Genomic DNA, 26111 nt, shown 5'->3' with positions numbered 1-26111 from the left:
AAATAATAGCAAGCTATTTATTTTTTTATTAATTTATATCTGAGTTCTGATTTCTGTTCTGGTTCTTTTGTTTTATGGTTACTTAGCTATGTTGCTCTTGTTTTTGTTTTATTTTATAATGCATGTTATATCTTTTTTTATTTTATAATGCATGTTATATCTTGTTTTATTTTTTAATGCATGCTATATCGTTTAATGTTGTTCTTCTGTAAAGCATTTTGGTCTGTTCTAAATGTGCTAAATAAAATTGAATTTGAAAAATTTATCAGAGTAATGTTTCATTCTTTCTTACCGTAGTACTGCGCTGTTTTTGTCTTTGTCACCACGAAATGCAATTTTTTTCTGAATGTGATATTTCCTGTTCAGTTTTGGGGGCATAAATAAATAAATTTACTTGTAAACTGAAGGATGTAGTTTACTTTGAATGACATTTTGATTAAAAACATATTTAAATGCAACCGTACATGGTCTCTGTCTGAAATCTCTAGTCATTTAAAAATTCAAGCATAGTACAAGCATGATAAACTAGCATAGAATCTTGCTGTACATAAAGCAAGATTTATTTTATATTGTTTCTATGTTGATTCAATGTTAAATAAGTTATTTAATTATGGTTGAAATAATATTGATTTTATTGATTGATTTTTCATCGTTGAAATAACATTATTTCAGGGTGCAAACCTGATGAAAAATCAATGTTAAATTTCAACATTGATTCAATGATCTTTTGGTTAATACATTAACATTGATTCAATGTAGATTCAATGTTGGTCTGCTATCTGGGCCACCTAAGATATTTTTCACCAGCCGCCACTGTATTCAAAGTCACATTTCACGCTTTAAACATTAAATAAAGCACATAAACAGTAGCCTACCAGAGATTATCATTGCCACACTTTGTGTTTGATGTTCCAGCGCGACGTTGCAGAAAAATAGAAACCGTTTCTATGTCGCGTGTGGCCGTCGCGTCTGGTTAGGACAACAACTCTGATTAACATGGAAAAGATACCTTTTTATCACGTGTCGCGTCTCGTGTAGTTAGTTAGGACAATTTTAATCGGACAATTTGACCGGAGAGATTTAATTTTGTCGGACATTTCATTTTTTTTTAGGCCAATGTCCGGCAATTACCGGACAACGGAAACCCTGACGCAAACACACACACAGAAGGTTTCCCGTCAGCGCAACCCACGATTCACCTCATGTGCAAATAATGGAGAATATTAAGAGAAAAATCGCAGCAGCGAACGTGTCTTCAGCGCAGCGGGAAGAGTGATAGAAGAGAGGAGGACTGGGTTAAAACCTTCCACTGTGGATGCTATTCTTGTACTCCACGATGCTCTGTAAGAGACTGTTCTAACTTTTCCTTTGATTGGACTTTATTTTCGTTTAACTGTTGGAAACTACTGGAAAAAAAGAATGGCCATGTTCTGTGTTGCATTTTTTAGGTAAGATAACCTGCAAGTTTGTTTTTGATTTATTTTATTTAATTTTAGATTGTAGGCTATTGCTCATTTCGTTTGCGAACGCTGTTGCGAGCAGCCTGAGCCTGCCTCAGTATTTCAAAAAAATGTTGTTTTACTCACTGTGGTTTAGGCCTAATAAATAAACATTAAACTTAACTGTCTGTGTGATATGCTTGAAGTGTTTTATGGATTTTATTGTAGCCAAGTAAAGTATTAGCGTTGATTTGAGAGGCTAAATTGATCAAACATGTTTTACTCGCTGTCGGCTCGGCTGCTTGGTCGCCATTTAAAAAAAAAAATGCTCAAAACATTTGTCTCAATTAACTTAATAAAGAAATGAAAAGAAAAGAAACATAACTAACAAAACGGACCTTTTTTTAACGGCTGCAAATAGGGCAGGCTGCCGCTGTGAAAAAAACAAAAAAAAAAAAACAGGCTCGGGTCGGACTCGGGCTGATAATTCTGATGAGCTGTCGGACACGGGTCGGGCTAGGGCCTGAGCGTCTCGGGCCAGGGCCGGGCTCGGGCTTAGATTTGAGGCCCGTGCAGGGCTCTACACTAAAGTGTTGCTTTAAGTGTGTGTTAAATTATTTGAATTACTGTTAGTCTCACTTCTTTCTTTTAGCAGTTTCCCGCATTACGTTAAAATCCAGAAATACGATTATTACATTATTAGTGAAAAAATTGTTTTGTTACTGAAAAGGTTTCCACTATCCATGACTAACTTGTAGAAAATTAAGGTATTTTGAAATGATTAACATCAGCTCCAGTTTGGTGAAACAAAGTATTTGCACACACTTCATGAGCGTCTGTAAAGCAGATATTAAATGTCTTCAGGAAGAGTTTCTACACATGGATTATAATGTTCTGCTTTACTCTCTCCAGCCCTGCGAAAATAGATCAGATCCGCCTCTATCTATCTATATCTATCTATCTATCTATCTGTAGAAATGTAAAAGTGACATGGCCCCTTTAAGAGTGTTTCTCTGTGGGCGGAGTTGTGCACGCGATTAGATTTCCGTGCGCTGTTTAAGACCGGAAGAGCAGTTGTTTTGCGTGGGCTACTGGCTTTGTTTTCTGTTTGAGACTTCAAAGGTAATCGTTGTTGCTGCTTTCACTCCACATTCTGTATTTATTGTTGTCCCTAAGTAGTGATGATGAAATTAAGCTTTGTGAAGCAGTGGGGCTTTCCCTAGTGATGGCAAAATGAGGCTTCCTGAACCACTGAGACCTCGCAGCCCATTGCTTCACTCAAAGGTTCATTACTCGAAGCTTCATTCAGCATTGCTCACTAGTGACACCTAGCGACTGTGGTGAAAAATATTCATTTATTTTGTACTCACTGTTAATGTCTATAACCTTTCATTTGCAATAATAAAAAGACCTGAGCAGACATTTGTCCATTATCTGTGTATAATATAAAATATATATCTTTCTCTGTCTGAATTTACTGTCACTACTGTCACAACTGTCACACAAAGAGTTAATTAATTATTCATAAATTGTTTGGATAGTGACAGTATGAACAACAAAAGTGACACTGTGTTGAGTGCAGTGCTTATGGTAAAGTGTACCTAGCCCGGGTGGCGTTGAAGTGTCCTGTGCTTCTGCTGCTGATGATGAGCTGCTGGACTGAGATCAGAACCAGACCCCACATCAGACTCAGGAACCCGAGCAGCAGAACCACAGCGCAACTCTCGCGCAGAAACTCTCTCTTCTCAGCGTGGCCTCCTCATTGCCAGCGTCCGGCTCCTGGTTCTCCTGGTTCTGGTTCTTCTGGTTGTCCTGGTTCTGGTTCTGCTGGTTCTCCTAGTTCTGCGGACTGGAGAGTCTCTCTCGCTCATCTGTATAATGTCTGGATTGCTCATTAGATCTCATTAAGATCTGCTCTGTTCAGAAACAAACGTATCATAAATCCTTCTTGAAAGCTCTTTTCTTCATTCTCCACTGATCGCTGATTCTTTATTTCGTTTGTCTGGACACAAAGAGTCAGTTTGACAGAAACGAGGAATAGGCTAACGAGTGTTTTCCTGGTTAGTGTAGTAAGAGGGTGGAGTTAATGATTACTTCCCACAAGTGATCATTACTGTAACCCCTCTTTCACACCGCAAGCGTGAGCGGCGCGCGAGCGGCACATCCGCGCAACTACATCATCACTGCAGCAGCAGACTCCCGCGAGTATTCACACTGGAAGCGTAGTACAGCGTCACAGCAGCGGCTGCAAACCGTGTTTGGCAGACAATATAACCATTTCAAACAATGGGTCAGTTCTTTCAACATTTTTGTTTTTATAATAATACACCTTACTTTCACCCAAAACGAATAATTAAAAAGTTTAAATGGGTAAATACATATTTGTTATACTTAATTTTCTTTTCTGGCATAATTATTAAAACACTAGACATTGGCATTGTTGTTAAAACTCTTGACATGCTTATCCTGTGCATTTTGAGCACGTTTTGTGTTAAATCACATTTATTTTGTCCATCAAAAGCATTAAAAGTGTGCTTTCACTTTAATTGAGCGTGAGCAGCACAGCAAAAAATAGACCGGACGCCGAAACCCCCGCTGCACTGCTGTTCACGCGACGCTCCTGCTTGACGCTCACGCGCTGCTTCTGCGTGCGGTGTGAATGCACTCATTGAATAACATGGACGCCGAAAAAAATACGCGCTGCTCACGCGCCGCTGACGCTTGCGGTGTGAAACCGGCGTAATTCCACGCTCACTATCAGGATTTCTTCAGGTTACACTTTAAACAAACTTCTAGAAGTATAGAGGAGAGCACACACTAAGGCCGGCTACACACTGGCTGCGTGGCGTGAGCGTGGCGTTTCTGAAGCGTGTCAGATGCGTGGCGGCTGCGTCGCGTTTTCTGTGTCTTTGCACACTAGAACCGTGCCTGACGCGGCGCTGGCGCGCAGCTCCTGCTTACTGACATAGAGGGAGGTCGCCGACAGAACAGGCTCTTGTCTTTACGACAAAAATGTCAACTTTTTTCATACACCTACACCTTCCAAAATCTCCAAAATCAAAAATGGGTAAGTGGGCTGTCTATTTCAATAACATTTACAAATTTGTTTAGCTTTAAAGAGCTTATATTTAGCCAACCTGATATTGGACCGTCATTCAGACACACTACGTTGTTTTTGTAGCCTATCCTATCTTTATATCCTTTTTTTTTTCTTTTTCATGTAATAACATTGTTAAGAGCATAATAAACAAATGTGTAAAAAAGTATATTATATTCAAATGTTATGCTAATACTTCTGTATTGGACACCAGGACTCGATTGTTTTACAACAACAAAAATGACATGAAATTATATGAAAAAATAATTGAATTTTTTTTTTTTTTTTCAGTCACCAATAACTTTGGGGGTTTCTATAACCAAAATTTGTATTAAGATGATTCTCAGATATGTTATGAAAGATCAATTCTCTAACGTAATGAATTTAGACATACATTCAAACATTCAAATACATTTAAATGGACATATATTAATATTCCCATTCAATGCAATGTATCTTTTCAATGTATTTAATTTGAATAATAATGTGTTGTTGGAGCAATATTTAATTAAAAAAAGAAGTGTAATAATTGCAGTAATAATTTGCAACATTTTAATAATATATCATACTTAATAGGAATATTATTGTATATTTTGTTTCTATATTCACTTGTTGTGTGTCCAAAAAAGCCCTATAAACATGATTTAAGTCCTGATGTCCTTTACAGTGGACATGCATGAAATCAATGTCGTTTAGTAAAAGATGAAACCCCATAAAGTTTTTATGAGATGTTTGTTTAATGATATTTTATTTGGAAAGTAGTTCAAATTAAATTCTATTACAATATATTATCATATTTTCATTAAAATTCAATTTTGATACATTTCCAAATTTTTAAATCTGATCACTAAATTAATGTCAAAGATATTTAATGACCCTGAAAAAGTTGTTTTTACGTCAACATCCAAAAATTTGGTGTGTCTGAAAAGCCCTGAATGTGCTCTTTAAAGTACACCAGATTTTGACATGTATGGTTTTCGAGAAATTAAATAAAATATCATTTCCACTGCAGTGGACAAAATTATATTCCTGGGTCCATATTACTATTGAAAACGAAAACTGTATTTGTTCTTTTTCAGTTCGAGTTGTTGACAAAAGAAAAGCCATTGCGGCATTTCTTCTGTTAAGAATTCGCCGGAGGAGAAAAAGACGATGGTGGGTTCACCCCATGAACCAAAGAAGAAAAACTTTCGGAGCTTATTATCACCTCGTTGCAGAGCTGCAACTTGATTCAGAAAAACATCTGAATTACTTTCGGATGTCAGCGGATCAAATGGAGGAGATTCTGTCTATTGTTGGACCTGACTTGACGAAGCAGACAACCAATTTTCGTGATCCTATCGAGCCCAAGCAGAGGCTTGCCATTACACTCAGGTAGGCTTTTTATTCTCTGTATAATAAAAGAACCAAAGACTGTTCAACAAGAAAACCTTTTTTTAATAAACAATTTAACATTATAAACATAAATACCAAGACACCATTCTTTAAACTAAAACAGATACATTATTCCACAAAATGTTAATTTTGAAAGAAACTGAACTATTTACATTTAATGCCATTATTTAAATATTGTGGTAGGTGTGGGGTAAAGAGTCAGACAGATTCTCCGAAAATATCCTGGGAGGGTCATCTTGGGGAGGAACATGATGATATTGGGACCGGGCTTGGAATGTGGGGCTGTATGGGTGAAATGCTGTGGAGGTGGAAGAGTGGCTTCCTCTTATAGGGCCTGGGGTGGTTATCTGTGCCAGCTGTCGGTCCTCCAGTTCAGTGAGATATGTCAAAAAATGTGTTTGGGCCTGGGCCTGTGCCTCACGTGATAGCCTATTAAGCCTAGGCACCAAACTTAAAGCAAAATAATACATTTCCTCTTGAGCAGTAGGAACATGAGGGGGGATATTTGACGGTGGAATGGTGATGATGTCCAGTAGCTGTTGCTCAACATCACTTAATACCTGTCTTCTCCTGTCACGTGCAGGTCTTGTTTGTGATTGTGTTCCTTGCCTAGTCTCAGTCAGAATAGCTTGAATGCGTGGGTGGACTGGAGTAGGACTAGCTCTGGAGTGGGGTGCTGAAATGATTGGTCCAGATGGTGGGGTTGGGGTGTTACACCTTTGTGTTGTAGGAGTCGCTGTGCGCTCCACATCCTCCTCTATTGCACTTAAATCAATGGGGTCCTGTGTGTCTTCCAGTGTTTGTATTTGGTCCAGTGAACATCTTGAGCTAAAACAGAGTAACAGTGGTTCTTTTGATAATTAACACTTAACTTTATACAATTAATGCACAACATTTGTGTATAATTTAAAAAAGTTCATGTTTTCTCCTAAGAACTTAAGTATCTCTATAACCAAAACAAGGAAATTAAACAAACCTTCTTGGATTCAAATGAGGCAGCAGAAATGACATTTCAACCTCATATTTCCATTCCTTGACTGTCCCACCTGCAGAGCCGCTGGGAGGATGCTTTTGTTTTTTATGTTTTACAAAAGCATCTCTCAGCACCTTCCACCTTCTTTTGCAATCATCACCTATGAGTAGAAAATATAATATCAATATTACTAACACTTATACTTATTACTATATTATAAGTACTTATATTGACAATGTCATATTTTTCTTTCTGACACAGATACCTAGCATCAGGAGAAAGCTTTGCTAGCCTGGCCTATCAGTACCGTTTAGGGGCAATTACTGTGTGCTCATCTGTGCACATGACGTGCAGTGCTATAGAAAAAAGGATGATGTCAACACACATTCCTCCACCAACTGAAGACCAGTGGAAAGCCATTGCTTCCAAATTTTGGGATAAGTGGAAATATCCAAACTGCCTGGGTGCAATAGATGGAAAGCACATCTCCATCAGAGCACCTGCAAATTCTGGAAGTCTGTTTTTCAATTATAAGAAGACATTCTCCATTGTTCTTCTGGCACTTGTTGATGCAGACTACAAGTTCACCTACATCCAGGTGGGTGATTTTGGCAGGGCCAGTGACGGGGGGGGGGTGTACGGCTCTTCAAGGCTTGGCAGGGGCATGGAGGCCCGAACACTGAATGTGCCCGAAGACAGCCCTTTACCAGGTTCAGGTGTGCAGGGTCCCATGTCCTATGTCATTGTTGGAGATGCGGCATTTCCATTGAAAACCTACCTCATGAGGCCTTTCCCGGGTCATCGTCTCCCAAGGTGGCGAGAAAATTTTAATTACAGACTGTCCTCAGCAAGAATGGTTGTTGAATGTGCCTTCGGCATCCTCACAGCGAGATGGAGAGTGCTGCTTTCGAGGCTGCAGATGGCACCACACTTTGTGGACACTGTCGTAATGGCTTCGTGCATCCTGCACAACTTCCTCACCAACCCAGTGCAAAACCAGAGATGGCAGGATGAGGCAGATCAAACAGGAGACATGTTGCCTACTATAAGGAACATGGGAGGGAACAGGGGCAGCAAGGATGCCTATGGAGTGCGTGAGAAATTCAGCGCTTTCTTCAATTCTCTGGAAGGAAGCATGTGATCACATCACAACATTCATTCATTGAAAATAACTTAACAAATTTGTTATCTATTCCTGTATATAGTTTATCATGTTTGTTTGTAATTTAAAATGTTCTACGTGGCACCTCGATTAATGACAAATTTCCTTAAACTAATATCCTTTTTATGTTCATAATTATAATAATTATTTTAAATAAACAGACATGTTGTTCTCAACTAAATTACTTATTTTATTTATATTATAACAGTCAATAGGCCTGCATTTCAAAAGCTCTGTTTGATTAATTGTGTTTTGAAAGGGGGACATTTTTTAGTAGTATGTGTCAGATTAACATGAAATGCTAATTATATTGTTAGAACAATGTAATGGTGACAAAAATAACAGCTGGACATTTAAATATTAAAATACATATTAATAATGGAGAGATAGATAACCGACCTGAAAAGTTTAGTAGGCAATAGACATTTCTTTATGCACCCTGCACCCTCAAACTTCGATTGAAGCTTCATTTGGACCACATGTAGGATATCGGTAAGTTGTTTATATGACAAAACATGCATATGTTGGCAATATACAGTAAACCTACCATTAGAATCAATAGCTGTAGCAACTGAGTCCCACGCCTTCTCCTTTTTTCGTGGATCTTTATAGCAAGGATCCTGTGGATCGTACAGTTCTTTGTGTTTCTCCACCTCTTCAATCAACCTGCCGTCGTCCATCGTTGCAAACTCGAAGTGTAGCTAGGCCTACCCAGAGCCGTCTACATAGGCTACTTGAAACTGTCAAGTCACATGATTTGGATCACCCTGACACTGTCAACAGTATTGACGGCAAAATATACTACATCATTTTTCGTTCTGTATTGACATGTTCGATATTTAAAAAAATATATTATTTATTTATTAATTATAAATAATTATAATACATAATTATAATTTTAAAATGACATTTATATCTGAATTTATGTCAACCTAGACTTTCAAACATCAAAATGTCACAATGAATATGTATTCGTATACAAAATTACATATAAACATCTTTTCCTATTCAATTTTGCTTGGAAACGCTTCCAAGACGCTTGCGTGTCGCGTGAAAAATAGGCGTCGGTTCTATTTCAAGCATGCACGCGTTTTCCGCGCGGCTCAAGCCGCGCCTGAGACGCGCGTGTCACGCAGGCAGTGTGCAAGCTCTAACCTGTTAACATGGGAGCCGAAATAAAAACGGACACGCCACGCAGCTGAGACGCTTACGCCACGCAGCCAGTGTGTAGCCGGCCTAACGCGGGGTTAGTTGTCACACACTTGTTTTAAATTCTTTAGAAGACACTCGCAGGGTTTGAATCCCAGTTGCTCAGGCGGGGCATGTTGTCACACTATATGTTACAATGAGCCTCTATTAGAACTATGATATTCTATTCTATACTTTTATGAATTCTATTGAGAAAACATGACAAAAAGGTGAAGTCAGTAATTAGAAATTATTAATTATTATTATGTTTTTTAACTATGTTGAGCTGTGTTTTCCGGTGTGTTCATTGTCAAACTCAAAAATTATTTTATTTTTAATTATTAAAAAATGCCATTATTTTATATGAAAAAGTGAATAATTGTATTTTATTGAGAAAATTTCAGTTTGTCTTGTATATTGTTTGATTAGATCAGATAGCATTTTAATCTGTAATATGCTCATGTTATAATGTACTCCACCCATGGGGCATGTTGTCACATTTCACTTCCATTCTTTCAGAGTAAATCAAGTAAAAAATATACACTGTATTAATTAAACAAAACCACATCATTGTAGACATGTGGGAAGTTAATGTGGGAATAATAAATACTCTGAACCCTGAGTAGATTTACACAAACTGAGAAAGTCCAAAAGCATTATGTTGTGTAATATGATTCAATGATTCATTTTAAGGTCATTTTAACTATTTGTGTGTATTAGATCTCTGAACTTTCTTTTACTTATTTATCTTTTTTTGTTTACGATTAATGTTTGGATTTGAGATTTATTCAAAATAAATATGACTGATTTGTCAATAGTTTTTAAAGGATGACTTAGAGGTTTTAAATATTGAATGCTAGGGGTGTAAGTTCAACACCACAAAGCGCAAGACAAATGTTCCCAACCCTTCCGCTAAGAAAATAATTAATGATATATGCTTTTACTCGTGTATCAACCAGGTAAAGATACATGTCCAGATAAGATACTTGAAGATACGGTTCAACATACTTAAACATTTCATTTTCTGTGTGAAAAGTCCAGTAATTCCACAACTGCAAATCCTTAAACTGTTCAGACTTAAAAAGTACACACTTGTTTATAAAGATTTGAGATTTAAAGTCCCACTGAAGTGCCTTGAAACGCACAGCATTATACAATGTGTTGATGTAATTTCCACTGAAACAGAAAGAAGGGGCGGGGCATATCGGGCAGCCCCTCCCCTTTTTTAAAATAGCCAATAGCGTTTCTCTTATATTTCAGCTCGCTCAGAGCCATTGAGCAAAGAAGCATTTTACAGCTTATGACTTAAACCACAGTCGGTTCTCGTGAGACTAATGCTAAACCATTTTACATTTCTGTCTTTTATCCAAAGCAACTTACATTGCATTTCAAGGTACACATTTACATTCTTATCAGTTCCCTGGGTGACTAGACTTCATTCGCCCCAATGGAAAGCATTTACACTGTCTGAATGGTTCCCTGTCCCCTATATAGTGCACTATGTGCCATTCACCATGTAGAAAATAGTAAATGTGTGAACAAGTGACCGATTTCAGCCTCAGCGTCTATTTATAATGTAGGGGGCGGAGCTTCAGATTCTAGAGAGCATTTGATTGGACAGAAAATCTGATCTGATCCTGAAGCAGGGACGGATTATGACTTGTAAAGGCCCTTTATCTCCAAAGGGCCCCCCAACCCCCCGCAGTTTTGTTTCACGCAATGAAAAATACCGAAGCAAAGAGGCCACTGACAACGATCGACAAGACAAGACAAGACAAGGCAGGTTACTTTTGATATGAAACAAAGTCTCAGCTTTCAAATTATGCCAATTTTATTACGAAATTCAAACAATAAATACCGTTTTGGCGCTCTTAAATATGACGTGACAGATCGTAGTAGCACCTCGGTTCAAGCGGCAGGTGAAATGATCTAAAGCTCTTCTTTAGTTAATAGTAAATAAACTCAAATGAACTATGTTGGAAGATACAGTAGCCTACAACTTGCTGAAATGTATCATGTCTCATGTAATCACTCAATCAGTGCTTCAACAGGATGGGACAAAATATTTCTAAGAGCTTTTGGGGCCTTCATATTCATATAGGGCCCAACAGTAAGTTCCAGGAAGTCTATATATCCAGGAGCCTTGTTTAAGATGCCTTGTATAGGCTGTGGATCACATATATTACAGCATTAATAAACATTTGTTTTCATTGTTAAAGGGTTTCTGAACCAAACTGGATCACGTGGCCTTAAACCCCGAATCAGTCGTATGAAGGCAGATCTTGTAATCAGAGCTACAGGGAAACTAGCAGAACAGACCATGTGTAGAGTTCAGTGAGAGATTAATCAATCATCAAACATGACTAAACGTATACTTTTCTTATTGTCAATAAACTGAAATCATCTGAATTCAAGCACATTTAGGCCATGATGTCACTTCCTGGTTTGTGTGAAGATCTGTTTCAGAAGATTCACTTTACCGCACACATTGTTGTATTGTGTTTGAGCGTGTGATTAAAACAAATAAAGTTTATGATTTTTTAATTGATAATATTTTTGCGGCTATAATTTTGTTGATGAGCTGTGGAAGAACATTCATGCTGCCCTTGTACATTAAACACTCTGGATACAAGCACCTTTTGTGATAAATATAGTGTCCAGAGTCCAAAAGTATATCTGGAAATGTGTCTTTTTAAAAGAGTGCCTGATCCTCACTGTTTTCCTCTGGGATTGGGTCAGGAATCGACTGAATAATCTCATCAGCCCTCTGCTGGTAGATGCTGGAACAACACCATCATGGCAGTAACATCATTTATTCATCGACAGCAAATGTGATAAAGCCAATGCTTCATGGAAAATGTTAGTGTTTATGTGTGTTTAAAATCTGCAAAATAAAGAGAAACAGGACTATCACATGCAAAACCTCAGATGATCTCTTATAGGTCCTTTAACTGAGAGAGTTACTCAGGAGAATAAAGAAAGCTCAGATATGCAAGACACTGAAGTGGACTTCAAGTGCAGCATTCAGTGTGATTTCCAGATGATGGTGATTTTGCAGGATGATTTGAACACGTTCAGAGAATAGCTCTGTTCTCAGAACAGGTTAAAGCGCTGATAAAGCTGTGAAGCAGATTTGAGGAAGTGAAACATGGTGTCGAAATGTTCAGCGTTTCCTTGTAGCTCAGAGTGTGGTAATGGACTCTCTTGTCTAGTGTATAGTGCAGTTATCATCCTAGGTCCCCTCTATTTTTTATTTGTCTTTATTTTAAAAAAAGAAAAAAAATGAGTAATATTTTTTTTTCCTTAAAATAGCAGTTACTGCCAAACATACTCCTGTTTGCTGTAATATTGACCAAGACATAGTCCTGTTCTGAATCGTCTGTTTCCACATTGTCTGGTTCAGAGTCATCAATCACTCTCCGATAAAAAGATATGTACCTTTAAGGCAGCAACCTTCCGGTCTCTCTTGTGAAGACGATACAGAAGTAACTTAAACTGCAGTTCATCGTCTGGCCATTAGAGACAGGCTGCAGAAGAGAGTCAATTCCACATTGCTGTTATCATTCAGAAGCTCCTGGGTCAGTCTTTTTTGTTTTGTCATTATTTTTTTTTTTAAATTGAAAATAAGTAATATTTTTTTCCTCAAATAGCTTTGTAGTTACTGCCAAACGTACTTATGTTACAAGTATTCATTTAAAACGTGAATTCTAACTTTGAAACTTTCCAACAAGAGCAAGTTTAGTTACGTCTGTTTTTACAGGAATGGAAGAGACAAAAACTTTTCTTTTAACTCATGATTTTTCATGCTCTTTATTGTCACGTGAAAAAAAGAAAGAAATAACTTACATTAAATTGCGTGACATATACACACTGCAAAGTCAAATTATATGATATTTTATGACAATATAATGCGAGCAGACACTGATGTAATTCTCAGTAGAAGAAACAGCTGATATACAAGCTGAAGCAAGAGGATCATTTCAGCATGAGCTTCTGCATGAAGATGAAGGTTTTCAGACAGAAATCCAGCAGATAAACAGACTCCAGTCATGGAAGAGGCTTGTGAGACACTAGATTGAGTCTGGCCTGTATGAAAACACATCAGGGCTTCAGTCTCTAACTTTACTGTAGCTGTGATGATATAGATGAGATTCTGTGCTCTGACCAGATGATGATTCACAATAAATCTCATTCATATTCACAGGACATTCAACAAATATCTGCTCGTTCACACACAAATATATAATTCCTCCAAACACCAGAGAGATGAAAACTTCCCGTCTGCTCCTGATATGATGAGCTCATGATCTGGATCATTAATGTTTATTTGTGAAGGTCTTGTTCTTGTTCACAGAGGCGTAAAGTTCATCCTGCGGTTGATCTTCTCTTCCTCTGATGGCAGCATAAGTCACTGTATCATCATGATCCTGAAAGAACAGATTCTGTCCATCAATGTTTGAACCCCAGCGATTATTATTATTATTAGAGCATGAGCTTCATTTATCTGAGAGTCAAACTCATGTGCTGGTATCTACTCACATTGAGTGACTTTACTGGCTTTGTATTGGAAGAAGTGACCTCAGAATAAGTCACATCATCTGTCTGCTCCTAAACATCAATGCAAACGTGCAGAGAGTCAAGTTTAACACACAGAACAGTCATATCTCTCACTATAATATGTAGAATAACACAAAAGCTTTTAGTAAGCAGAGGTGGACAAAGTACACAACTTCCTTACTTGAGTGAAAGTACAGATACTACTGGTCAAATATTACAAAAGTTGTAAAGACCTATTTTTACTTAAGTAAAAGTACAGAAGTACTTGTTTTTAAAAGTACTTAAGTAACAAAAGTAAAAGTCAATGCATTGTTTTATTATTGTTGTATGTTATACTTACAGTACCTTATGCCTCTGAATATGCATACCTATATCAATATTACATTTATTTCTAGAACACAGTTCCAGTGGGATTGAATGTGAGATATATTGAGATAAGTGCACTCAATAACGTCCACAATGGTTTCGGACACCCAAATGGCTGTTCCCTCAAAGAGTGCCCTATTTAAAGTTTGTTTGGCTTTTAGTATGAATGTGTTAGCCTTACTGTTATCTATAAGCTAGTGTGCTCCAAAACAATGACAAGATTTGAATTTAGAAGACCAAACCCAACGTTGAAGATGAAAATCAGGTTGATGTCAGAATCCAATATCAGATTGGCGTTAATCTCCAACATTGGACAGACGTTCCAACCAAAATCCAACGTCGGATGCTGACGTCAACCCGAATTTCATTTCCAACCCCATACTGTTACTAATTTCTACTCAAGGACTTTGACACAAATGTAGTGGAGTAAAAAGTACGATATTTGTCTTTCAAAAAAAGTAAAAAGTTTCCAGAGAAAATAATCCTCAAGTAAAGTACAGATACTCAAAAAGTATACTTAAGTACAGTACTCAAGTAAATGTACTTTGTTACTGTCCACCTCTGTTAGTAAGTCACATTATTGAACAGACAGTGAGCGTAATGTTTGATGATTTAGTGGACTCACATTGGCTCTTGCAGCGGGAGGAATGGACATGTTGATCGTCTCATACGTCCCTTTATGATCATTCTCATCTTTGACCTTCAGAACAAACAGTTAAACTGCATGAATGACACTTTATTGAGCTTTAAAGACAGTAATCAAATCTAAATCACTGCATTACTGAACTCACCGCAGAGTCGCCAGTCCCTCTTTTATTATCTGAAAACAAGTGCCTCATGAAATATGAGTATTTATGATCAAACATGTGCAAAAGACACAATGTTAAGCATTAAGATTTTCAACAATCAGATTTTGTTGCAGCATTAAAATGAAAAATAAAAATGATTGTTGACTTGATAACTCTGTGATATTCACATTACAGGATTTCTCAGCAGGAATAAACTTCTGTTTGAGAATTTCATATAATCCACATGTTTCTATGATACTTACAGTCTGAACATGATGTGTTTGTTTGCTCATCTGAACTGTTTTTAATTGTTGTAAAGGAGTAAATCTGAAAACTCACCAGCTCTTTTTCTGCAGATCAGCCAGAGAAGAGCAAGAAGGAGAACAGCGACTGCAGCGACAGAAATCACTATGACTGAAGAAGAGATCGAGCACAGAGTCAGAGACGGACAGGGCAGATTGGGGACAATTATAGACAAAGACAAAACACTGTGATTATGTACCTGGTGTGTTTGTAGTCGAATGACCCTGAGCGTCTGTGTCTGGTGAAAAGGATGAATGGGGACAATTATATACAAAGACAAAAGCCATCGACAATGGTGACATGCTTCATGCCGCAATGCATGCTGGGAGCCACCCATAGTATAAAACTCATGGCTCCCAGCATGCATTGCGGCATGAAGCATGTCACACCACACAACTCTATATAGTATATTAGACTTTTATTTCGATTTTAAAAAATATATATATTCTCCAACAGCCCAAGCACACACACAGGCCTATATAATGGTGTGTAAAACAAATGTATCATTTATAATCAGCTCCATATTGGATTCCAAGTGATCAAGAGGCGTGATAGTTTTTGTCCCAAAGCTTGTCTACTCTTCTGCTACACAGTCAAAAGTATGCACCTTTTCTTCCCAAAAAGAGAACATACTTTTAGGGCGTAGTATTTGAAGGTGAATTGAGCATTAGAAGTAAAAAATAGGTGAAGTCGGCCATTTTCTCTTCGGTTTCATCTGAGATGTTGAGGTGAATGGCAGGACAAACTTTCCCCCGTCAGACAGAAACAAAATGTAGGCAGAGATAACTTTTTTTTTTCCTTTAAGGTTATATATATATATATATATATACATATGGGTGATTCTTCAATTGGGGGCTATTTAGCCATCTTACATTTTGATGAATGAAATTTGGTTGAATTTTGTTAGAATTATGTCAAGATAATGTTTACATGCTTTGATGTAAAGATATAATAATGGCCACGACTGTACTTAAATATAATTTGAGTATTTTAAATCTATTTGCCAACTGGCACTGCAAAACGTCATTCCCGTCACAACATCAAAAATTCTCATAATGCAAAGAATGTATCAAGGAGATCATTTAAACTCTTATCTTGCAAACATTGTTAACCTTCAACAATACGTATAAAAAACAAAATGTTTCCATTCAGCGAATTACATATATTTTCTTGTTCTTACCATCAAAATGTGTTTTTCTGTGTTCATCAAAGCACACTTTTGTTTAATTTCTGGAAAATTAATTTTAGATGTTTTTTCTTTGAATAAGTGGATGAGTATTTCATTAGGCTTTTCATGTAGCACCTCAAGATTGAACATAAAACCGTTTTAAAGGTATGTTTGCTGTAAATTAAGCAACGTGGCGGTAATGACATACTGTTCTGGTAATGACATAGTGTTTTGGTAATGACATAAATGAAAAGTGCATTGATACATAAAGCAAATTTAAAGGCTTAAATAATGACTTCTGGTGAGTGTTGTTGAAAGAAATGGACAGATTTGAGGATATATATATATAAATATGACACAACCATCAACTTGAACATGTTTATTTATCAGTAATTTGTTAGTCAGAAAAATATTAGACAACCTTAAAAGTATTGCTTAATTTAACAGACCTGTGTGTGTGTGTGTGTGTGTGTTTTACATCACTAGTGCAGTGTCCGTTCTCGGAGCATATAAGCCCGGCCCGCAATTGTTTACTAAAATTCTGAACGTGTCGCGTCTCGCATGTCCATCTATATTGCACCAAATGCGACACTGCACTCCTCTGTGAAGTCGATTGAATGAACGGTTCTCGAAATAATAAAAATGCAAACGGACATACCGACACATAGAGATTCCTGCCTTTATTACAGAGAAGAATATGTTCAGTCCCCTCTCTCCGAAGGTTCGAATATTCAATGTTCATTACTACCGAAGCCTCGAAGCTCAAAAAATGGTATTCGGACCAGCCCTAAAAATCACACTATTATGCTTCTTTAACTTAATTTATAAACACATAATATGATATAGATAGTGACACAGAAAATGTCATTACCACCATCACTTGTCATTACCATCACAAGTTGTGTGTTGGTAATGATGTGTTGCGGTAATGACATTTTTTATTTTTTTCAGGAAAAAAGATGCTAGGTCATGGATTTGCTAACATCACTCAACAGCTAGTACAAAAAAAACTTTAAATACACATAAATCATGTGAATATATATATACATTTATCAAAATATTGCTGCCACAGCATTTATGGTAATGACGCTGAATAAGTCTACTCCATGATGAGAAGGAATTCATGATTAAATTACTTACTTTTTCAGACATCAAATATCACTGTTCTTTCATGGCTGACATGTGCTCCCCTGCTAGTCTTCATTTCCATGGTTACAGCATAAACAAGTCTTACCCTCAAAAATATCCTTGTTGTAATCATAGACTGTCGCGGTAATGACAGTATTGTTGTGGACAATACTAAATTGTTAAAAATATTCACAAATTGCACAGATATGAACCCAAATTATGCATCAAGTGCCTTTTAAAGTTACTGTTTAAACATATATTGTGATTTTTTTAATGAACTGATAACATTTTATCACATTTTCAGAGCAGATAAGTTTTAAAGTCTGGGTTGGGGACAAGGCCTGAGTAGCCAAATATTAGTGATGAAAACATTTTTAAAAATGGAAATCATACTGATTTTAGTGTATAACATTTTTTGGTGGTGCAATGAATATTATTTGAAATAACTAAACTATTTATTTTATAGTATAGTATTTTTAACATGAATGTATAACCTGGGGACATAAAAGTTCCCCTAATTGAAGAATCACCCATATATATATATTGACTAGCGTTGTATGATCACGCTCTTATTAATGTGAATGTTTTCCGCGCTGTAAGTCCTGCCTTTTACACACACACACAAAAACAAAAAAGACGCGCGTCAGTTTCGAGTTATCTTTTGGGCTTGAACAAACCATAACATGATTCATTCCTCTTTTGTGTTTCCTTGCCCTTGAACGGACACACATGCACACAACATTGTTAAAAACGAGTCTACCCGTCTCGCAAGTATTTTCTCGGTTATGTCATAGTTGATGTTTGTAATTTTTTTCGGTCCATGCATTCGATCTTAAAGTGACAGCAGACACCCAATATTCCTACCGTTGTCTGTGTCATTATTAAGATTAATAAAATAACAAAATACAACTTTAAGAAAGATGAAACTATATTTATTTTCTTCAGTGAACAAATAGTTTTATTTTTTAGGCTTAATAATTTCTCGTCTTCGCAAAATCCTAATTACAACATCATATGATGCTCATTAGTTTCTTCATATTGCGTTTGTAGAGAATAATACCAAATCAGTAAAATAACAAATATTGCATTACGAAATATCTCCATGCTGAGCCTGTTTTTGCACTTCCTGCTTTTCCCTGCTTGAGAATTCCTGTCCAATGAATGGATGACCATAGCACACGTTTTTGTTTACAAATTTTGGTTCACTTGCAAAAAGAGCAGTGTGAAAGCAAACCGTACCAAAAAAAAAAAAAAAATCAACATTGTATTTGGTCCGGACCAAAGCAAGTTAACAATCGGACTTTCCTGGTGTGAATACACCATTAACCCTTTAAGATCGGATGTTTCGTCGACGACACAGCCAACCAAGCTGTATGATTTAAATAAAGCCTTAAATGAACGTAGAGATTTGTGAGGAAATGTGACGTGTGTCAGATCGCGTCTCTGTCAGCAGCGGCTGGTCTTAAAGTGTCATTAATGTTAATCAAAGAACAAAGGTAAAAGAGTAAATGACTCACTCAGACCCGGCGCCAGGAGGATTATTATACCGGTAGCCTAATAATCATGAATGCACTCCGCTATCTTTAACACATCTCCGGCGAACGGCTTCTTCACGCAAAAGAAAAACTCTTCAACTCTTCGCAGTGAAGTTCAGCGACCTATGTGGCGTTTCCTGATGGATCGAGGTTGTTCGTTAACTTCATTTTATACGTGCAATTCACACGAGCTCTAAGCGCATGCAAATAGGGTGTTATTTGAGGAGACGGACATTTTTAGTCCGAAACCATAGTGGACGTTATTGAGTGCACTTATTCAATCCCACATTGCGCTGCATTAACGAGTGTACAGCTTATGTACGCTCAACGGCTGTCCGAATTCGCTCACTCGTTTTCATTCACTCCTTCAAGTGAACGGTGTTAGTGGACTAACGTAGGGAATAGGCCTAACTTAGTGAATGAGGGTTTAGGGGGAGATTTCAGATTAAACCCATGTTCTCAAGCAGTGAAAAATAGAGGATAATGACAATGCGCTGACAGACAGGACCGAGCAGGTAATATTTAATATGAAACAAAGTCTCAACTTTCAAAGTTGGTCAGTCAAAGAAAATTCAACAATAAATAGGCCTACCGTTTTGTGGCTCTTTAATGAGTCGTGACAGATTGCCACAGTTAAAGTCAAGTTCAAATCCACCGACGTTAATCTACTAACTCTCCTGACTGCTTTGTCGGACAAAAATTGTGGATTTTGATTGGTCAGACTCAGATCGCATGTCAATCAAACTCCCTGCGAAGGATGAATTGACGCTAATTTAAAAGTGAAAGTGAAGTGCACAACCCCGCACCAGCTTTTTATAAGCGATGTAATTAATTTTATTTTTTTAAATAGAATCGAGTGAAAGAACCGGAGTGTTATATGAACACACTACTCTCACTGTTTATACTACACGTCATAGAATATGCATAAGTACGCTATTTGGGACACACCATAAAAGTCCATGAACTGAAACTAAAACAACAACTCAATGTGACAATCATACTGTAGAATATGAACACTCAAGATAACCATATTTTACCTTTGATCATCACATTACATAAAAAGTGAATATTTTTGCTGTCAAGTTTCAATTCCTTTATTATTTACAGCATCACGTTTTGGACTGTTACTTCACTGCAGTTCATTAGTTTGAAGCAATGCTTTGAGTTACTCTTCTGTGAGAGTCAAAGAAGCTTTTGTTCCCTCAGTTTGTTCTGGTTCAGTGATACTGATAGACCTTAGTGTTACTGACATTATGAGGCTCTTCTAACACTGTTTTCTCACCTGAATACTTGACAGTGTATCTGACTGAGGTCTGGACTTGATTTCCATGAGTAAGCTGACATCTCCACTCTCTGTTGTTATCTTCATTCAGGAGTGTTGTAGTCAGAGTGATGATGATACAGCGATATTGATCTGATGATGATGATATCTGATATCTGGAGTCTGTCTTCAGATCACCACCAGCCTGATTCACCCACAACAGCTCAAATCCCTCACGAACCCGATCATCACAGGAGAGTGTAGTAAATAAATACAACTGACAGGAGAGAGTCACAGAGCGGCCTGGACTGATCTCAGTCTGTGAGGATGAAGATGATGATGATGATGGAGACACTGAAACTGAACACAAGACACAAATCACAGACTCTTCAATCATCATCAGTTTAAAGGGAGAATCTGACCACTGTAAGACTGAAAATACTGGTTGGGGCCCTGATCTGAGACAAAAGGGCCTTGCTGGCTAATTAGCATTCAACCTCCCCATACAGCCTGACTTCCTCCCAGAAACAACAAAGAACTCACACAAGAACATGGTTTAATGTAAATGTTTATCATTGACTGGTATGTTTTTGGTGTCATTTGAAATGTCTCAAAGTGAGTGGTACAGATATCTCATATCCAGATAGATAAAATAAAAGGTAATAAGGTTTATAGAAGTTTAGGGAAAACTGGTTAAGCCATTTGAGGGCGGTTTCCCCACCCCCATGTCACCTGGTCAAGGAAACAAAGGAAGGTGTTTTGGGGTCGCTCGGTCTCTTCTCTGGTGGACGCGGACTGGTTAGGTGGTCTCTCTCTCTCTCTCTCTCTCTCTCTCTCTCTCTCTCTCTTTCTCTCTCTCTCTCAAGCTGGGTAAGATTCTTTGGTGTAACCATTGTATAATCATGTTTTAGATATTTTTATTGATTGAGGAATTGATCTCTGATATCTGAAATATTAAATTGTTACATGTGATTATTCTAACTGATTGTGACATTGTTCATTTAATGGTTAAAAGGAATAGTCAAACATTTGCTCACTTTTAGTGAGGCACAGATATTATTAAAACCTTTAATTTATGGAGTCAGATGAAATAAACGAGTAATGTATGATCAATGTATTACAGATTTAACCAACCAATACTTCGCATGAGAAAAGGACAGTAACACGTGATAACCTTCCCCGTGTATTGGCGAACCGGCAATTGGGCCAATATAGACGGGCTTACACCACATAATCATACATAATCATAAAATTACCATGAAGAACATGCAGAAAAACACGTGCATCAGTTCCTTGTTGTCTGTCATTCACATATTGTCTGCAGGTGTATAATCCATGATCTTCTTCTGTGACGTTCTTGATGTTCAGAGAGCAGTCAGACTCCAGACTCAGTCTCTCATGTCTCTCTGTGTCTTTATTCTTTATCCCTTTAGTAATCAGTTCAACTGCTGCTGAACGTCTGAAGCTGTTAGAGTAGGTCCATGTAGTTTTAGATGTGCAGTCAGAAAGAGCATTATTACAGGACAGACGCACATTTTCACCAGAACTGATGAACACATTCTCATCCACTCCACTGGTTCCTGAAACACAGTAGGGGGAGACCGGGGATGGTTGTAACAGTTTTGACCTTTCTGTCTATATCTTGTAGTACTTTGAAGTCAGTGTGTTCAAAATGTGATCCAAACTAGTTACAAGTGTCTGCTATTAAATGACATAGCTATTATCTTTGCAACACAAACAGAAAATGCATGGTTTAGTTTCAAACACGAGGAGTGAAATGTTACAATTCACCCCATAGTCTGGGTTAGTTGTAACATACCCTGGGGTGAGATGTAACATTATGATATCCACCGGGGTGATATGTAACATAATGAAATAAGGATTTTGACAAAAAAAATATTTTGAAAGGTTTTTCTTCAACACTGACTTTTCAATATAACTGATGTGTGTGTCACTCGTAGTCTCAGTGTGTTTGTCACTCTCAGTCATAGTAATTGACCATTATAAATTGAACTTGAACACAAACATTGTTTGTTTGTAAGCATGTTTGTTACTGCCAGTGTTAGTATTGGCCATAATAAAATTGAATACTTGAACATTGTGTGTGTGTGTGTGTGTGTGTGTGTGTGTGTGTGTGTGTGTGTGTGTGTGTGTGCGCATGTGTGTGTGTGTGTGTGTGTGTGTGTGTGTGTGTGTGAGACTGTTTTTACTCTGTCATAGTAATTGACCATAATAAATTGAACTTGAACACTTGAATATAAGCATGGTTGTTACTGTCAGTCTATAGTATTGGCCATAATAAAATTTAATGTTTCATTGTTGTTACAACTAACCCAGAGTCATGTAGCCATGAACTAGCTCACCTTACAGCTAACAGGCAAAACATTAGCACTAACAACTTGCATGGAAAATATCTACACAGACACACAATAAACATAATAAAAGTTTGATGAGTTTAACTACAAAGCAGAAATTCCCATAACTAAAACAAAAAAAGTAAATAAAGTAACTTTCTTATCTCAAAATTGTTTTTTCCACTCTAACATGTGCTGTGTCTGCCACAGGGCTCTACTTTATCACATGTGGAATAAGAACTAAACTGAGGATGTGCGAAGTGAATCAGGTGATTTGTAACTAGTTCCTGATTGGACAGATTGGAATTGTTACAACTGACCCGTGTTACAACCATCCCCGGTCTCCCCTATATCTCAGTGATCATTATGATATCCTTATGATATATATTAATAAATTAAAACATAAAACATACCAGCATAAAAAGCAGAAGTTTTAAATCATAGTCTTTTTCCTGACTTAAAGCAAACAACACACTCTCCAGAATAAACTATTAGTCTTTATCAGAGAGCTGTTCAAATCACTGACACACTCTTAATATGAAGATAATTCTTCATCATCAGATGTTTGAGTGACACTATGTCCAGTATCAGGAATAATACAGTATGATCTGTGTGTATCAATACACAACTCTGAGATCACAACGTGAATGTGTGCAAGAATAAACTGAGCATGTTCAAATTAACTCTTTCCAGACTAATTCCACTAAATGTTGTAAGGGTGGATTTCCTGCAAGACTGACGAATGACTAAAGAAACGTTGTCAGCAAGATGGTAGAAAACTGTACATTTCTTGTCTATTCCACCCACTGCCACTTATACCAACGACGGAAATAAGCGCAGTTACAATAGATTAATATGTGGGAGAGCGTTGCTATAGAGAGTGACGATATTGTATTGCAATAGATAGCACTATTACACTATATATCAAGTCAATACCAAATCAAAACTAGTTAGCACATTATTTGTAATTGAAAGGGTTTATTGACAACATGGTTATAGTTATACTTAAAATAGTTACAAAATAAATTAAATGAGATGATAACTTATACCAATAATTGTACTCAGCATATATGTAAAATGTTACCCGAGAGAGAGAGAGAGAGAGAGAGAGAGAGAGAGAGAGAGAGAGAGAGAGAGAGAGAGAGAGAGAGAGAGAGACCCAAGAAAGGGACCCAAAGAATAAAAGAGACAGATCAACTATTACAATCTTCTTTTATCCTTTTCTGACCATGTGACTAAAACCCAAATGTGAAACGTTCAAACTGACCAATCAGATAATTACAACTTCCCCCACGGTACTAAATGTGTGACAATTCATCGACCCCTGAAGTACACACATCTTGGCCTACAGTGATCACTATCAGCCCCTCTGTGCCTTTAGGAACTACAGATGGTCATTGTGGTAGAAAGAGGGGGTGGAAAACAGTAAAGCAAACGTCTTTAGAGAAAATACAGATTTCTTTACCTGTGAGAAGTGAAGAGAGAATGATCAGTCCCAGCAGACACAGATCACACTTATTAGCCATTTTGTGTTTCTGTCAGTCTTTCTCTTCATTATATATAGTTACAGCTCTTCCTTTAAACATCATCATCTCCTCCTCTGGTTGTGTAACTTCCTATGATCTCATCAAATGAGTGAATCACACTGTCTCAACACACATCTGCTCTGAACAGTTTATTGGCTACTTTTGCACACGAGAGAATTACTGTTAGTCTCACTTCTTTCTTTTAGCAGTTTCCCGCATTACGTTAAAATCCAGAAATACGATTATTACATTATTGGTGAAAAAATTGTTTTGTTACTGAAAAGGTTTCCACTATCCATGACTAACTTGTAGAAAATTAAGTTTTTAAGGTATTTTGAAATGATTAACATCAGCTCCAGTTTGGTGAAACAGAAAGTATTTGCACACACTTCATGAGCGTCTGAAAAGCAGATATTAAATGTCTTCAGGAAGAGTTTCTACACATGGATTATAATGTTCTGCTTTACTCTCTTTCAGCCCTGCGAAAATAGATCAGATCCGCCTCTATCTATCTATCTATCTGTAGAAATGTAAAAGTGTCATGGCCCCTTTAAGAGCGTTTCTCTATGAAGGTAAAACAGTAGCAAAACTCGAGAGCATGTAAATGTGAATTTGAGAACTTGTACAATAAATATTCGTACTTGTACATGAACATTTACACTCACAGCTCCAATGTGAAAACCTGTAAAATAAAAATCTGAAGTTGAATGTTGAAATTTGCACTCGCAGACAATAGTCACAAACCTGTATTCTGAATCTGAAGCTGCAGACAAGTAGACACAAATGTGTAAAATGCCATTCACAGAAATACAACGACAGACACAAACTTGTAATATATATTTTGCGTTTAATCTTACGTTCACATTCGCGGTACTTCCTCAATTAGGCACTTGCAGCTTCTCAAATCTGTCACTGCAATTTCAAATTTCGCGCCTTGACTTTTGCTACTCTTTTCGCGATATATCAGGTGCAAAACTAACTTGTGCACTTGAAACTCAGAGGCGGTGAGAGGGAAAGGGGGGCGGGAGGAGGGGGGGTCAAAGGAGCCGTTTTATTGGTTGGCACCTAGCCAATGAAATGGGAGTTCGATGATGTCACGAAACCCGCGTGCACTGAAACACTAACATGGCTTAATGCATTAGACTGATATTAAAATAAATAAACGAAATTATCAAACTCAGTAGACACAATGCTAATGCATACTACAGAAAAGCAGATGAGCACAGAATATGACGTAAAACATATGACGTATGCCATATATATATATGGTATACCATAGACTGTAAAAGACACACACACACACACACACACACACACACACGTACGTATATATATATATATATAATTTATTTATGTTTTGTTTGTTTTTGTGTGTCCAACAGTTAGGCTAGGGTGAATATTTAAAACATTTACATTTTTCCAAAGCGACTTACATTGCATATTAAGGTATACATTTTACATTCTTATCAGATAATTTAGGTGCATTTTCATATTGCAATGGAATATATTATATGCATTTTTATCAAGCTTGTATATTTAAGTTCAGTAATTTCACTTAAATGATAATTAATAGGTAATCTTCACTGCCATTTAAGTGAAATTATTGAATTTAAATATACGAGCATCTGAACTCTTCATATATATATATATCAGTGATGCGCGGGTTGATCCGAAATGAGCGGGTGCCTGCGGTCACCCGCGGTTACCCGCGGTTACGAGTCATCCAAAAATATTTTTAATGATATTCGGGTCGCGGTCGGTCGGGTCGTTTGAAATAAAGATGCCAATTAAACCTTTGTAATTGATATAGTTCTAGACACAATTTTCTATGAATACGTTTTAAATTTAATTTACACTTTATTGGCTGAATA

At 37.1% G+C, this 26111-nt stretch overlaps 2 protein-coding genes across 3 annotated transcripts; one reads left to right on the top strand and one right to left on the bottom strand.

The window, feature by feature from the left end:
- The first annotated feature begins 4383 nt into the window (after nucleotides 1-4383).
- LOC307167430 (uncharacterized protein) lies at nucleotides 4384-8240 on the top strand. The gene is made up of 3 exons (XM_079886538.1): nucleotides 4384-4506; nucleotides 5616-5910; nucleotides 7166-8240. The coding sequence occupies exons 1-3, from the start codon at nucleotides 4452-4454 to the stop codon at nucleotides 8043-8045; spliced, it is 1230 nt and encodes a 409-aa protein (XP_079742664.1). The 5' UTR covers nucleotides 4384-4451; the 3' UTR covers nucleotides 8046-8240.
- A 4802-nt stretch (nucleotides 8241-13042) lies between these two features.
- Nucleotides 13043-24366, bottom strand: LOC307169245 (uncharacterized protein). 2 transcript variants are annotated; one of them, XM_079889772.1, is made up of 9 exons: nucleotides 24180-24276; nucleotides 21617-21940; nucleotides 20382-20720; nucleotides 15468-15506; nucleotides 15305-15379; nucleotides 14969-14997; nucleotides 14803-14877; nucleotides 13794-13862; nucleotides 13043-13681 (listed from the first exon to the last, which is right to left on the bottom strand). In XM_079889772.1, the coding sequence occupies exons 1-9, from the start codon at nucleotides 24238-24240 to the stop codon at nucleotides 13571-13573; spliced, it is 1122 nt and encodes a 373-aa protein (XP_079745898.1). In that variant the 5' UTR covers nucleotides 24241-24276; the 3' UTR covers nucleotides 13043-13570. The 2 variants fall into 2 exon arrangements, with proteins under 2 accessions (XP_079745898.1, XP_079745899.1); XM_079889773.1 differs by lacking the exon at nucleotides 21617-21940 and having other exon boundaries at nucleotides 24180-24366.
- Between the last annotated feature and the right edge of the window lie 1745 nt (nucleotides 24367-26111).

This window comes from Squalius cephalus, assembly GCF_949319135.1.
Source record: "Squalius cephalus genome assembly, chromosome: 1".
Classification (NCBI taxonomy): Eukaryota; Metazoa; Chordata; class Actinopteri; order Cypriniformes; family Leuciscidae; genus Squalius; species Squalius cephalus.
Note: the sequence above shows the minus strand (reverse complement) of the source record. Positions and strands in the feature narration are given on the sequence as shown.